At 51.0% G+C, this 13,288-nt stretch overlaps 1 protein-coding gene across 4 annotated transcripts in view; it reads right to left on the reverse strand.

Moving 5' to 3' along the window:
• KMT5B (lysine methyltransferase 5B) overlaps positions 1-12,370 on the reverse strand; it is a 52,710-nt gene extending 40,340 nt beyond the window's left edge. Inside the window, exon 1 of one of the 4 annotated variants that reach the window (XM_004759555.3) lies at positions 12,213-12,370. Coding sequence is in view for 1 of the 4 variants with exons in the window: in XM_045065994.1 (XP_044921929.1) it covers positions 11,541-11,545 (5 nt within the window). In the remaining 3 variants the exon portion in view is untranslated. Of the gene's footprint in view, positions 1-11,148; positions 11,343-11,434; positions 11,863-12,212 lie in introns of those variants that run through there. The other 3 variants (XM_045065994.1, XM_045066000.1, XM_045066003.1) reach the window with 3 other exon arrangements.
• Positions 12,371-13,288: the final 918 nt, after the last annotated feature.

The raw sequence follows: 13,288 nt of genomic DNA on the forward strand, positions 1-13,288 counted from the left end.
AAGTTATCCAGCAGCAAAGAAATAAGTCCCAAGGGGTTGAGAAGGTAACACATGCTGTTAACTAAAGCAGGCTTTAGCTTGCTGGAGGACTTGGAAAAACTTCACTAAGAAAAAGCAGAGCAAACACTTTGCAAGTGATTCGGCTACAATATGCTGAGAAAACGATTCAGAACACCAAATGGGTAACAGTATTATCTCTAGAGAATGAGATCATGAGTAATTTTTTTTCACAAGGTTCAACTTTTCAAAATGAGCCTGTATTAAAGAAAAATAAAACAGAACAAAAACCCTTCCACATCATTCTTATGTATATAAGTTAAAGCTAATTTCTACAACCTTAGATACACTAATTCAAACATCAGGGAAGTCACATGTCACTGAACTAAGTCCCCACATTTCTGATGCTTGTGGACGGACGCGGATGCTCAAGGGCCGCAGTCCCAGACCCCCCGGAGCGCTGTATTTAAAATAAACGCAAGGAAGCAAACACAAGAACAGAACATGAAAGCCAGCACTATCCAAAGAGGAGACAAAAGACAAACACAGACGCCGCAGAGGAAGAGAAGCCCCCACACTGGTCCAGCAGTGAGCACACACGCTAGGGTCGGTGCCAACGGTGTCCCACCTGCGAAGTGAAAATCCAGTTTCCATTCTAGGCTCACACTCCTGGCCTACATGCAATAGCGAAAACAAAAGTATTTGGAAATTGTTACCAACTAGCATTAACAGAACTTACCTTGCCGGTGCCTAGAAGGGGCCTGCGGGACCCAGCCCCGACCCGCCCCCTCGCTCCAGCTCCGACTCCAGACCCAGCCCGGTCCTGCGAGTGTGCTAGGCGTGTTCCCTACACGGGGCCTTTGTGTTGGGATGCCGGCAAGCTGCCCTCGCGTGCGGCCCCCTCTCCCCGGACCCCAGTCCTTCATCCCACAGACTGCCTTGTTACATGCTCTTTCACGGTGCTTATTACAATGGTACTTCTTCATGTGATTACGTGGTAATACTTGGCTTCCCCACTGCCGTGTGTGCTGGCTAAGGCACACTTCTGGATCACTGGAACTTAGCACAAGGCCCAACACAGCGCAGGTGCATCCGTATCCATCCCCCTTCTGATGGCAAACCAAGCCGCTACATGTACACCCAACTGGGGACTAGGTCTTTCTCGTAAATCTGAAGTTACAAAAGGGTTCTACAATAACTTATCAGGGAATTACAGATCAGTCTTTACCAATGGCTATTCCAAACTCATCTGTGATCAACACATATCCAAGGCTCCATGGGACCCTGAAACAGGAATTCATGCTATCAGGTCAAGACGAGCAGCCCTCGAAGCTACCAGAAACACCTGTGATCAACATCCCACATCACAACATAGTAAGGCTGTGATGCCCTCCAACAGGACAGCTCTGCACTTGCCCTCTGTCAGAGACGACCATGAATCCATGGTCACACCTGTGACCTGACACTCTGCTCCTATAAGTACTGTCAGAAGTAAGTGTTATTCGAGAAGTTAGACGTCTATCGTTTCTGCTTTCTTTTCCAGCTTTGATAGAGTCAAACTCAGCAAGCGCTTTGCTTCAGCCAATCTGACAGCCTCCCCAGGCTGCCGCAGGTGGTAAGGCCCCACCTGACCCAGCACAGCCGGCACCTGGTTCAGAGCAGCTCCCCCCGTCCAGTGCTGCTAGTCACGCTGTGCTGGGCGTGCTCACTGCCCCCAAGGAGAATGCCATGGGCTGAAAATCACTCCTCAAGGATATCAGGTCCTAATCTGGAATCTGCGACTATCAGCTTGTAAGGAAAAAGGTCTTTGCGGAGGTGATTTAAATTACGGATTTTGAGATGACACAGTTTATCTGAGTGGACTCTAAATGTTATCACAAGAGGCCTTACGAGAGCGAGAGCGCAGAGGGAACTTTACCCCAGAGGAGAGGGGGAGGACTGCAGTGACACAGTCACCGGCAAAAGACAGCCACAGCAGAAGCTGGCAGAGGCAAGGAATGGATTCTCTCCTACGGCCTCCAGGGGGAGCCCTACCACACCTTGACTTTAGCCAAGCGCAAAAGGTGGTGACCCTAGAGCCTGCCCAACTCAGAATCCATCTCTGCTGTGCGAGCCACCAACTTCGTGGTAGCTTGTCAGAGCAGCAACAGGCAACTAATACAGAGACCATGACAAAGTAAACCAAAGTGAAAATGCTCTACAGTCCCCAGATCCCCCAAATACATTAAAACTCCAACATATCACAGGAAAAACTCTTAAACACCTCTGAAAAGTTGTTTTAAATATACTTTTTAAAAAGATCATTTTCCCCCTTCACCTGCACGTGTGAACCACAGCTACAGAGAGAGCTATATGGATTCTGAAGGTAAAACCAGCATCTCAATCACACATTTAACTACTTTAACCCCAGATAACAAAGACCTTCTGTAGAAGTATCATGCTTGTACATTTTTATATTAACATACAAATTTTACAGTAAGAATGAAAACTAAAACTCTTAGTTAGGATTTTTCACTTAGCAAAACATCTGAAACAGCAAAACATGTACTACGGGTAAGTCCTCGAAGAGACATTACAACACACAGGCCTGCTCATCCACAACTGGGCATATAATCGACTCCCCACTCCCAATTGCCTCAGGGCAGAAACTACTGATTCACAGTTCCTTATTTATCCAGTAATATCCAATTTTCATCCAATATGTATCACAACAAAAGATTTGATATAAGAAAGATTTGCGTTTTCAATTGTCTTGGTAGGCATTTCCAAACTAAAGGTTCTAGTTGATGTGGTTTTGGGGACAAATTTGCAAAAACAAGACAAAACCACCTGCGTCCCCATCTCGCCACATTTGATCCATGTGTCCACCTAGTAGTGCCTATAAATAAAATCAAGGATGCTTCTTTTGTTACTCCTCCCCCAGACCCACACATTTTACTTTTCTATAAACAGATGCCACCTAGTGTCAAAAGTCTGTAAGGACAGCCTACAGTTCCTCAGAAGCCGCTAGGTAAGCAGAACAAAGAAAAATCCATTCTTACTGGGCAAAGACCTGGGTGAGGAAAAATTTCCAAAAGGTTAATTCTTGGGCTGGGTCTTAGAGGCCAAGACTAAGTCTGGCAGGAGGCAGGGCACATGGGGTTCAGGATGGGGCTCGGGATGGAGTCCACGCACCTAGGTTCCACTCCGACCCCATTCATTACTCTCTAGCACGGCAGCCAGGGACAAGTCACTTAACCTCACAAATGCCTCCTAAGTAAAAGGAAAATACAGCCTACCTCCTCGGTTTGGCACACGGATCAAACGAGCAGAAAGAGCTCATAAAGATCTCCAACTGGCCCCTTTTCAAGCGATGAAGGTAGAAACAGAAGGTCAGATATGCGGACACATTGTTCACAAAACTTAAATCAAGTAGAAACTTCCCCTCCATTCCTTATCCTACCATAACTCCCCCAAGAAAACAACCACATCACCATTTCCACCAAAAAGAGTTTCAAGAGAATAAAAGGACTGGGGTGCCATTTTATGAGAGAGACCCGAGACCAGCTTTGCTTTTCTGACTGCTCCTGACGAGAAGGGATGTGGCTTTGGGCAACAAGGTAGAATGCAGAATTTAAAATGTCAATATAGAATTTAAAATCCTACCAAACTACCAAACCTCACATACCAACATCCAGGGAGATTACAGATTTTGTTACAGTGGAAGTTAGCCTATTGTATTTCTGGTAAGACATATTTTTTCTTAGTGCAACTTCACTTTTTTTTTTTTTTTTTTTTTTTTTAAGGAATCTCTGCACTCAGCATCAAGCTCGAACTCACAACCCTGAGATCAAGAGTCTCCACTGACTGCACCAGCTGGGTGCCCCACTGTAACTTCACTTATAAAGCAACAACACATAATAGTTCCTCCATTCATTTACCCTTTAATTCTCAAATCCTGTAAAGTACCTACTTTTTTCTCTCGATTATACAGACGGAAGGAGGCAGAATTTGCTCACTTGTACTCTAGAAAGGATCCTGCTGGTGAAGCAGCATGCGGCCGGAGGCGGAGAGCAGCTCAAATGCAACAGCAGCGGCGGGCGGAGGGCTGGGGGAGGGAGGGAAGCTGGGGTCCGAAGAGAAGGCCGAAGGCCGGCGCCACTTGGTAACACATTAGACACAGGTGGTGAGGGACAGAAAGGAATTTAATTCAGAGGGGCCAGAAGCCTCTAGCTGGGCAGACTACAATGCCACAAACTGAGCTACAGAAAGAACAGGTTTCCAGGAAAGATGAGAAAGGTTCAATGTGCTGAACTGGGGGGGGGGGGGTTCACAACCCAGGTGAAGACCTCAGAACTCGGGAAAAAAGTGGGAGCCATGAAGAGAGCAACACTAACAAAAGGACTTTACAGTTTACCAAGCGTTTCCACATCATCTCAATCCAGAGAATCACCGAACGGCAGAGCAAAAAACCTTAGATTAAAAAAAAAACACAACAAAACAAAAACCAGGCTCAGGAATCCCTGGCCTGCCCAAAGTAATTCACTCCTCCTGACAAGATCACAGGCTACCAAGACACGAACCCAAAGGGAAAAAATGGGCTTTCTCACAGGCAGTTAGTGGAAGGAAAAGGGGAGAGGGAAGAGAGAAGGAACTACGTCGGGCAAGAGGCAGGCACGCGGAGAGGCGGAGGTCCTGCAGAGGGTAAGTGCCGTGAAGTCCAACACACAGCTGAGGAAACGTCTGCTCAAGGCGGGAGTGGGTGCGGCGGGGGCGGCCTGGCAGTCCCGGGCACGACAGAGAAAAGCTCTGAGCTCCGGGTCCCAGGCACCATTTCCAAGCTATGGCTCTCGCCAGCATCCCAGAACTGCGCCAACACCTGTACGTGCACCCGGCCATTTACCCCTGTCACAGCCCCTTAATCATACACTGCACCCTCAACTATGTCTTAACATGAAACAAAAATACTGAGTTCTCTCACGTGTACAGTAATATACACGATAACACCCCCATTTTACAAACGAGAGCAAGCCTTAGAGAATTAGAAACAAATTAAGCCGAGGCTGAGTGGAGAGCCCGTCCACTCCTGACACGCTGAAGAAAGCGACACAAACAAAATTTTAAACATACTTTGGCCCATATTTGAAGAGTAAGGCCCTAGAACAGAAGTTGCTTGGTTCCTAATTTCTTGGGTCTCAGAGGAGAGTGTGGGAAAAGAAAGAGCCCAATAGGTATGAAACTGCAAATTCTGATAAGAACTTTAAAGGAAACAAATAGAATGTTAGAGAGAACCAGGTGGGAACAGACTTTACACCAGATGACCAGGGAAAAGAAATAAAAGCACAAATATAGAAAAAACAAACAAACAAACAAAAAACCCCCCTACCCCTCTCTTTTTTTGCACGGGGGGGTGGGGTGGGGTCAAAAACACTCTTGGCATCTATATCAAACAAATATTTTCTGAGGCAACTGGCTTTGTCTAAATCCTCTTGGACCCTGACTGAGGGTTTCTCTTTTGAAGGAGAAAAGAGAAGGTTTCCATATGGCCTCTCCAGCCGCAGATTCCACTGGTTCCCTGGCGGAAGGCTCAGGCCCCCCTTCACTCCTCAGTGCGGGGAACTCCATCTTCTAACAGCAGGTTGGCTTTCTTGCTAAGAACATACATCCCTCCATGTCATGCAACACAGGCATTTCCTTGAAAATAAAAATACTCCCCAGAGGGGCACCTGGGTGGCTCAGTGGGTTAAGTCACTGCCTTCGGCTCAGGTCATGATCTCAGGGTCCTGGGATCGAGTCCCGCATCCGGCTCTCTGCTCAGCGGGGAGCCTGCTTCCTCCTCTCTCTCTGCCTGCCTCTCCGTCTACTTGTGATCTCTCTCTGTCAAATAAATAAATAAAATCTTTAAAAAAAAAATACTCCCCAGAGAGCGTTACACTGTATCAGCTACTGCCACCTTGTTCCACAAATCGGACAGACGAAATGAATCATTCTGCAGACCTAGAATCCAACATTCCTCAAGAACCTACTCGGGGCCCCTGGGCACTGTTCGTGGTGCTGGAATACTATTGCGTCCAGGGAACGCTAGAGGGCGCGGATGAGCTTCAGCTTTCAGGGAAACCGGGCATGGCTACTAGAGTGGGAGATCGTGCGTGTCCAAAGGGAAGCCTGTGAAGACTGGCTATCTGAAGACGAGGGCAGAAGGATGCAGAGTAGAAAGCAGGATGACCCTTCAGGGAAGGGACCTTCGGCCTGAGACCTGAGAGGCAATGCCGGTGCCGTCAGAGATCTGCCCGGCAGGAGTTCTGATAAAGATGTTCAAGTTGAAAACACAGGTGTTTGTTTCACCCCGACACACCCCTGAGGGTCCATCTGCTTGGCAACCCTACGAGGTCAGGGAGACAGGCATGATCACTACACGTGAGATGGCTATGGCTCAGGAATAAAGTTGCTTTCCTGAAGTCAAACTGCTATTCAGTGGTAAGGCCGGGTCTAAAACCCAGTGTTCAAACTCAAGTCTGGGGTTTACTCCAACACCTGAGCCACTTGATACGTGCATCACCCCTAAATAAAAAAGCTTCTCACCAGGGAATGCTCCCTAGGTTTATCTACTTTCTCCTTAGCGCACCTTTATTAATACAGAAAACAGAGACATCTAGTAGAGAAGCAAGTCATGAACAGGAGCCATCCAGAAGCAGGAGCCCTGGAGCTTTGGGGCCATGAATATACTCTGGCCTCTCGATTCTAAAACCCAACTGACTATAAGCTATAGCATCAACTCAGAAAAAGGGAGGAAAACCTACCTAAGATACACAGATGAATCATGTATATAGAAGGATATCAAAATATTAAAATAGTTCTTAGAAATAAGAAAACAGGGTGGCGATTAAGTGTAAATGATAAAACAGAATTCAGAATTGGAAATGATCTCAGAGATTAAAGTTCAGTTGTAGAAGCTGAGGCTTGGCCCCAGTCTTATATAAATAATGACAGAGCGGACTGAAACCCAGGTATTGATTCTTACTCCAATGGTCCTTCATCAAACTCCAGAATTATAGGTTAAGTAGTCATAATTGCATACACCCTGTGTAGTTTAAGTTTGTCTCACACAGACATCAGACAGCCCCAGATCTGGCTGTCAGAGGTGGGAGCCAGAGGCAGTGAGTGACTGAACTGGTCCCAGGAACCCTTTGGCGTGATGGATGCAAAACGTAATTTTGAGCTTCGATGGCTATGGAAATCAGTGACTTCTTTCTTTTGTAAGAGTATTTTATTTTATTTTTTTTAAGATTTTATTTATTTGACAGACAGAGATCACAAGTAGGCAGAGAGGCAGAGAGAGAGGAGGAAGCAGGCTCCCCGAGGAACAGAGAGCCCGATGTCGGACTTGATCCCAGGACTCTGGGATCATGACCTGAGCCGAAGGGAGAGGCTCCAACCCACTGAGCCACCCAGGCGCCCATGAGAATATTTTAGAATGCAAATTGTTCCTGGTTCCATCACCAGCTCTATAAAGATACTAAATACATCCACTCTAACTGTCTCCAATACGGGGTGTCAAAAGAAAAAGCGTTTTATTTTGTTTTGTTTTTTAAACCTAACATTAGGCATTAATATGGCTTTACAAAAGTAAGATTATGGGTCTTTCCTATACAGATGGATTCTTACCATGGCATTCCTTTAAAATAGTAAAATCCTATAATGCAAATAAATTAAGATATGCAAGACTAAATTTTAGGAATACATCTGTTGAATCAAAATGTGTTTGTAAATGACAAATGCTTTCTTTTATTTGAGTAGGACAAAAAGAAACTCAGATCCATTAATAAATTCTGGGATAGACACCACTCAGGCATGACCTTTCCTCTCAGCCAACCCTTCTAGGAAACAACAAATTATGGAGGGAAAAAGGGTCTACAGTAATAACCAAAGTAAAAACAGATTTGTAGAGATTGGGAGTGGGGGATGATGTAGACTTAGTAGAAAGAATTTAAAGAAAGCTGCTAACTTTTCCCTCATTAAAAATCCTTTAGGGGCGCCTGGGTGGCTCAGTGGGTTAAGCCTCTGCCTTCGGCTCAGGTCATGATCTCAGGGTCCTGGGATCGAGCCCTGCATCGGGCTCTCTGCTTAGCAGTGAGCCTGCTTCATCCTCTCTCTGCCTACTTGTGATCTCTCTCTCTCTCTGTCAAATAAATGAATAAAATCTTAAAAAAAAAAAAACCCTTTAGACAAAGACCTAAGATACTCACTCCCTACTGTTCGCTAGGACCCCTTCCTCATACAACATGTTCAATGGAACTCAGCCATTAAAACTTCACGGCTTAACTCATATTTCAAACTTAAGAGCTCCAAACAGAAAGTAGTTTTATGAGTTCAAAGTTGGCAGTCTATGCAAGAAATTACTTTTCAAATCATTGTGTTCTAATGCTTAGGACACCCTAATGATTACAATTTAAAGTGCATTAGCTAGTTTTAATTTTATTTTGTAATAATTTGAGCTTGTGCTTCTTATAGCAATTAAACCCATTTCCCAAACCAAGACATGTCAGTTAAATAAGTTTTTGCTCCCAAAATAAAAAGTAACTAAAAATCAGACTAAAAAATTCAGTTCCATCCTATATAGAAAACATCTTTCTACTGCATACAGCTGTATCTGAGCTAGAACTACACCATTTACTCAGTGTGTCTGTGTAACCAGGACTGGGTCACGGTAGAGCAAGGACATAGGATCCCAGTGTGGAAAACTCAACAATTACAGTGTTCTAAGGCTAACATATAACAGAGTCCTGCAACTCCTCTGCCACGGAGAAGGATTCCGGTGAGTGCAGAAAAAGTAAAGCTAATATATGGCGGGCAAGAGTATAAAACAATGGAATCCACATGGTTTATTGGAAAGGATTTGCTCTCCCAAGCCATGGGAAGGACATTCCTGGGGACAAGGAGCTGTTCAGATGGCACACATGTCTTTGCAACACAACTGGGCCACATACTCATGTCCTACATAGAGAAAAGTCAGAATCGATCCCAGATTTATATGACACAAAGGAAAAGTTAACACATTAACATCTCCACCCACAAAACACTATGCTCGAAAACACGAACAACCTGTGACCACTTCCTTCACATCCTATTCTGCTATAAACCCCAACCTTCCTCCCCGCACCCCCGCCCTCCCCCCCCCCCCAGTAAGCCCACTGGTATCTGGTTCAAGGACAGAAAGCAGTTAGTTCAGTGTGCGTCTGATAAGACAGATGAACAATGATGAACAGCAAGAGAGCACTTGGAAATGACTTTGAAAGAGTCTGGTTTCAAAGTTCATGGGTACAAAATTGAGCCCTCCTCTCTGGAAGACTAAGTATCCATAATAATCCTTTTACTCTCAAACTAAGTTGCTTTGTGAATAACAACAATGTTTTAAAATAACATCAGAAAGGGCATATTTCAAAAAACTAAATACAAGCTTTGAAGCTCTGTAACCTGGAGATTAACAAATTCACTTTCATCAAATGCCTACTAAGCACCTACTTGGCACCTGCGCAAGGCAGAGGAAGTAAGTAATAACCCAACCGTTAGTTCACAAAAAACCTGAAGGGACAGGCAAATAACCAAATAAAATGCCAAGTAACCACTGTTCAGGGAACGCAGAAGAAGTGTGGTCCTCCAGAGTGGGCCAGTCTTTGCAGAGAACTTTCTCACTGGACCTTTCTGACGGATGGGGTGGGGGGGCGGGCAGGGGGCAGAGCCGGGCTAGGAATGCGGACCAAACGGCGCCAGGCATGGGAAGCTCGTTGCATTACAGCCTGGGAAAGGGAGAGTCGAACGTGTAATGCTTAAAGAGAACGAACTGGAAAATGGGCCGGGAGTTTCCCCACACGCTGGGATTAAAGCGTCTGTGGACTTTACTCTGCGAATACGGGGAGCTCCGACAGGGACGGGGCCACACCTGTGTTTCAAGTTGCCAAACGTTCGGCTACAAAGTAAACTTGTATCCACAGCAAGTAACTCTTTACGTACGTGTCATTTTCAATATATACAAGTTACCCGCGATTATTTCAGACAAAAATGATTTCTCCCCGCCCTCTCCGAAACACTCGCGCTTTTACAACTAATCATCAGAAGTGACAGCCGTGTTCTCCGTGTCAAAAACGACAGGAAAAAGCTCCAGCGGGGCAACTGCTTCCTCTGACGATCCTACGGCCGTCTTCCGACCACGTTTAGTCACACTTTGAGAAAGTTTAAAGTAGCTTAAGTGTAAAACGGACCTGATGCAAAGTCCCAATCACGCCCGACCAGTTCATCCGCCCGCTACGCTACCTAAGACCTCCCCGCGAGGCCGAATTCCACTTTTCTAAAAATCCTCTTTAAGGAGCACACGTTCACCTCCTTAGTAACCCTAGTTTCCCCACTCGCGGGATCGGGAGCCACAGCTCCTGAACCGGGTCAGAGGAGCCCGGCGACAGAAAGAGAGCCGCTTCCTCCGGTGAACGCGCTTCCACACCAATCTCACAAGCCGGATCCCGCGGTCGCCACGAAAACACGGTCCCCACCCGCCACAGGTGGGAGCGACGCCGATCCCCATCACCTCCGGGCGTGCAGACGGACGACCGCCACTCTGCGGGACGGCCGGGGACCGAGGGGACGCGGGGCGCGGGAGGCGAGCCGCGGCCCGAGGCCGGCGCCGCTGGCAGGGGAGGGACGGGGAGGGTGGGGGACGGGCCCCGGAGGAGACCTGGAACGAGGCTCGAGCCCAAACAAAAACAAGCCGAAGCGGAGCGCGGCAGAGGTAGCAGATTGGGCGAGCCCCATCACGGCTGCCCATTGGAGAAGAGGGAAAACAGAGTCCCCCAATCGCGAGCGGCGGGGCTGCTCCCCTCGTGCGGCCGCGGGCCGCCCCGGCGCTTCCCGGCCCCGCGCTGCCCGGTGGCCGCTACCGCTCCCTTCCGGCGGCGGCGCCCACTGCAAGGCCCGCGCCCCCGCCGCCGCCGCCACCGTCGTCCGCCGCCGCCCGCCGCCGCCGCGCCGCGCCCCTCCCCCGGCTGCCGCCGCCCCCCCCCGCGCCCCGGCCCCGGCCCCCGCCCGGCCCGGCGCCCCCGCTCCCGCCGGCCCGCCCCCAGCCCGCCGCCGCCGCCGCCCGGCGCCCCCGCACGCCCGCGCCGCGCCCGCCCCCCCGCTCACCGCCGGGCGCCGCCCGCTGCTCCTCGGGGCGCAACGCGGCCCCGCGGCCCGGCCGCTGCGCTGGGGGGGTCCGCGCTGCCGGGCGGCACTTCCCCGGCCCCCCAAAAAATTAATCACCAAAAAATAATTCCCGAGAAAAATGGAGAGTAAAATCCAAGATGGCGGCGCCTGCCGCAGCACCGCCCGCTCCATCCGCTGTCGGGAAATAAGTCCCAGCCGCGGCCGGAGCCCCCCGCCCCCACCGCGCCGCGCCCCCGCGCCCCCGCGTCCCCGCGCCCGGCCTCACCTCGCCTCTCGCGCGGCCGCGGCGTCCCCAAGGCCGCCTTCGCCGGGGGTCCGCGTCCCGGGTCCTGGCGCCGCGCGCGCCGCCTCCGATGTCCGAGCGCCCTCACCTCATAGCCCCGGAGCCTCGCCTCCCGCGCCGCAGACGCGTCGCCGCCCCCGGTGAGCCGTCCGGACGCCGCCCGGGAACGGTGGAAGGACACGAAAAGGAGTGCCCTCGGCCGGGCGGAGGGACACCGGCGGCTCGCGCCACCCCTGCCGCCTCTGTTGCTTTTACGGGACGCGCGGTTGGGGGGGGGGGCGGGGGAGGCGGAGAAACACGGGAAAGAAACGAGTTCCTCGCTGGGTGCTCGCGGCGGCGGAGGGACAAAAAGCGAATTTGGGGAGAGCCGAGAAGAGCCGTGAGCGGCCGTCGCCTCGCGTCGCCCGCGGCGGAGGGATCCGTGCTGAGGATCGGCAGGGATCCCTCCGCCCCTCGCTGCCCTTTAAATCGCGGCTGGAGGCGGCGTCGCTGCGCGCCCCTCGGGCGCCTCCCCGGCTCCGGGCGGCTCCTGGGCGCAGTTGCACCCGCGGGGGACGGCTCCCGACCCCGGGCTAGGGGCAGCGCCGGGGGACGCGCGGGCCCCTCGGCCGCTGCGTGTGCCGGCGGCCCCGAGGGGAGGCGGCCCCCACGGAGGCGAGCGTCTTTGTTGCGGGAGTGGGTGTCGTCGGGCGCCGACCCACCCTCACGGTGTGGCCGCCGCCCGGAGTGGGGGGAGAGGGGGCAGGGAGCGTGCACTCACCGGGCCGCCGGCTCCGCGCTGTCAGCCGGCCGTCCCCTGAGCACCTACTGTGTGCCTGCCGGCCTCTCCGAGAACCAGGGCTACTTCCGCTTCCCTCCCTCGCTGGGCAGTGCCCGCGCCCGAGCTGCGGCCGCACCCCCGTCCCGGACCTGGGGCAGGTGCGGAAGATGCCCAGGGTCTGGCACGCTCCAGGCGCTGAGCTGTGGGAAGAGGGCGAAGCGTGCGAAGCGCCGCCCTTTGGGTCCTGCAGCCTGATAACAATGGCTACAAAGTATCAGTAATGAGAGTAACGTGTAGACAGTCTGGATTGGACCGTGGGCACCGTTCTCAGCGGTTTGGTGCCGGATCTCATCGACTCTTCACCACCACCCCCAGGAGGTGAGGACCGTTGTGGTTCTTCCTCACACGTAGGGAAACTGAGGCAGGTTAGGTGACCCCTAGGACAGCGAGTCGGGACTTGAGCCAGAGCCCTCATCCAGTTCCCCGGGTGAGAAATGAAGACCTGCGGAAGTTAAGTTGGCCCCGAGATGGTGCCTGAAGGTGTCCCCTTGGGCAGTGGGGACAGGAAGGGTAGGTTGCAGTATGTTAGGGGAAAGGGGAGGTTAGGAAATGTGGAACCAGTAAGTGCAAAGTGTTGGTGGGAAGGGGAGGGAAGGGGTGAGGAGGGCTGGGAAAAGGCTCCTGCGGGCTAGAGGGCCCCGTGGATAGATGGATTCCAGGAAGAGCCCTGCTTCTGCCTTGGTTTCTCCTTATCCCCAGGGCCTGGCACAGAATAGGCACACCATAAAGGATGATTCAGGGGAGATGGGGAGATTGTGGATGATAGCAAGGACTGGGGTCTGACTAAACCCGACACACGTGCTTACCTCATTTGCCCTCCTTGACCTTGGGTAGGAGGCATGGTGCTTATTCCTTCCACATATGGGAAACTGAGGCACAGTGATTTGCCAGGAGCATGTGTGTGTGTAACAGGCAGACGGGGTTTAGATCTTCCAAACCAAAGCTCCTCCCGCTGTGGGCACCTGCTTTCCCCACCTCCCCCTCTGGAAGCCAGTTGGGGTTGGAGTCTCACCACT

Source organism: Mustela putorius, unplaced genomic scaffold (assembly GCF_011764305.1).
Source record: "Mustela putorius furo isolate JIRA1106 unplaced genomic scaffold, ASM1176430v1.1 tig00000127_pilon_pilon_pilon, whole genome shotgun sequence".
NCBI lineage: Eukaryota > Metazoa > Chordata > Mammalia > Carnivora > Mustelidae > Mustela > Mustela putorius.